At 50.4% G+C, this 966-nt stretch overlaps 1 protein-coding gene across 1 annotated transcript in view; it reads left to right on the top strand.

Moving 5' to 3' along the window:
• The window catches only part of LOC104515440 (early growth response protein 1-like), a gene marked incomplete at its 5' end in the record, with an annotated part of 1489 nt that extends 801 nt beyond the window's left edge, over window positions 1-688 (top strand). The window contains 1 exon segment of the mRNA XM_010159403.1: window positions 1-688. This exon segment is cut by the window's left edge and continues 28 nt beyond it. Within this exon segment, the coding sequence (XP_010157705.1) occupies window positions 1-481 (481 nt within the window).
• Window positions 689-966: the final 278 nt, after the last annotated feature.

Raw genomic sequence — 966 nt, 5'->3', positions numbered from 1 at the left:
CAGGAGCGACCACTTGACTACGCACATCCGCACGCACACGGGAGAGAAGCCATTTGCTTGTGACATTTGTGGCAGAAAGTTTGCGAGGAGTGACGAGAGGAAGAGACACACTAAAATCCACCTTAGGCAGAAGGACAAGAAGGTGGAAAAGGCAGCTCCAGCCTCAACTGCTTCCCCGGTTCCTGCCTACTCATCCTCTGTGACTACGTCCTACCCTTCTTCCATCACCACTACTTACCCCTCACCAGTGCGCACGGTGTACTCCTCCCCCGCTCCCTCCTCCTACCCCTCCCCTGCACACACCACATTCCCGTCCCCTTCCATAGCAACCACTTACCCCTCCGGCACTGCCACTTTTCAGACCCAAGTGGCCACCTCCTTCCCATCCCCAGGGGTGACCAACAATTTCGGCTCACAGGTGACCTCAGCACTTTCAGACATGGCGACCGCCTTTTCTCCAAGGACAATTGAGATTTGCTGAGATCACCTTCTGGAACAGGAGCCCTCACCTTCTCCACTGGTACCGTCAGGCACGGAGTCTCCAGTTACTCCCCCAGCACCATACGTTGCAAGGCTGTTTAACTTTTCTTTAAACTTCAGCTGCCTGAGACAACTGCCGTTCGTTTTCCACCCCTGCCGAATGACTTAATTTGCATGGACTGTGGATATGAGTTCAGTATCATTTTCCCCGTAAATAATAGTCTTTTAATAGGAGGAAAGGACTCGATTCTGTATGTAGCTGGTGTAAATTGTACACGTGCCATGGTTTTGCTTTCCTTTAGGCACTATGGATGTGAAAAATCTTTGCATACCCATATTGTGTTACTTGGCGTTTGCAGGGCCATAGTTTGTAAATGCTAGTTCCATTTCGGTGGCAATGCTGTAATGAGTTTCCAACTTCCTTGGGAACAGCACTCCCTGTATTTGAGCATGTTGAGTGGAGCTATGTAAATACCACCCGACGAG

This window comes from Eurypyga helias, unplaced genomic scaffold (assembly GCF_000690775.1).
Source record: "Eurypyga helias isolate BGI_N326 unplaced genomic scaffold, ASM69077v1 scaffold28819, whole genome shotgun sequence".
Lineage (NCBI taxonomy): Eukaryota > Metazoa > Chordata > Aves > Eurypygiformes > Eurypygidae > Eurypyga > Eurypyga helias.
This window is presented reverse-complemented; position numbering and strand designations above follow the sequence as displayed.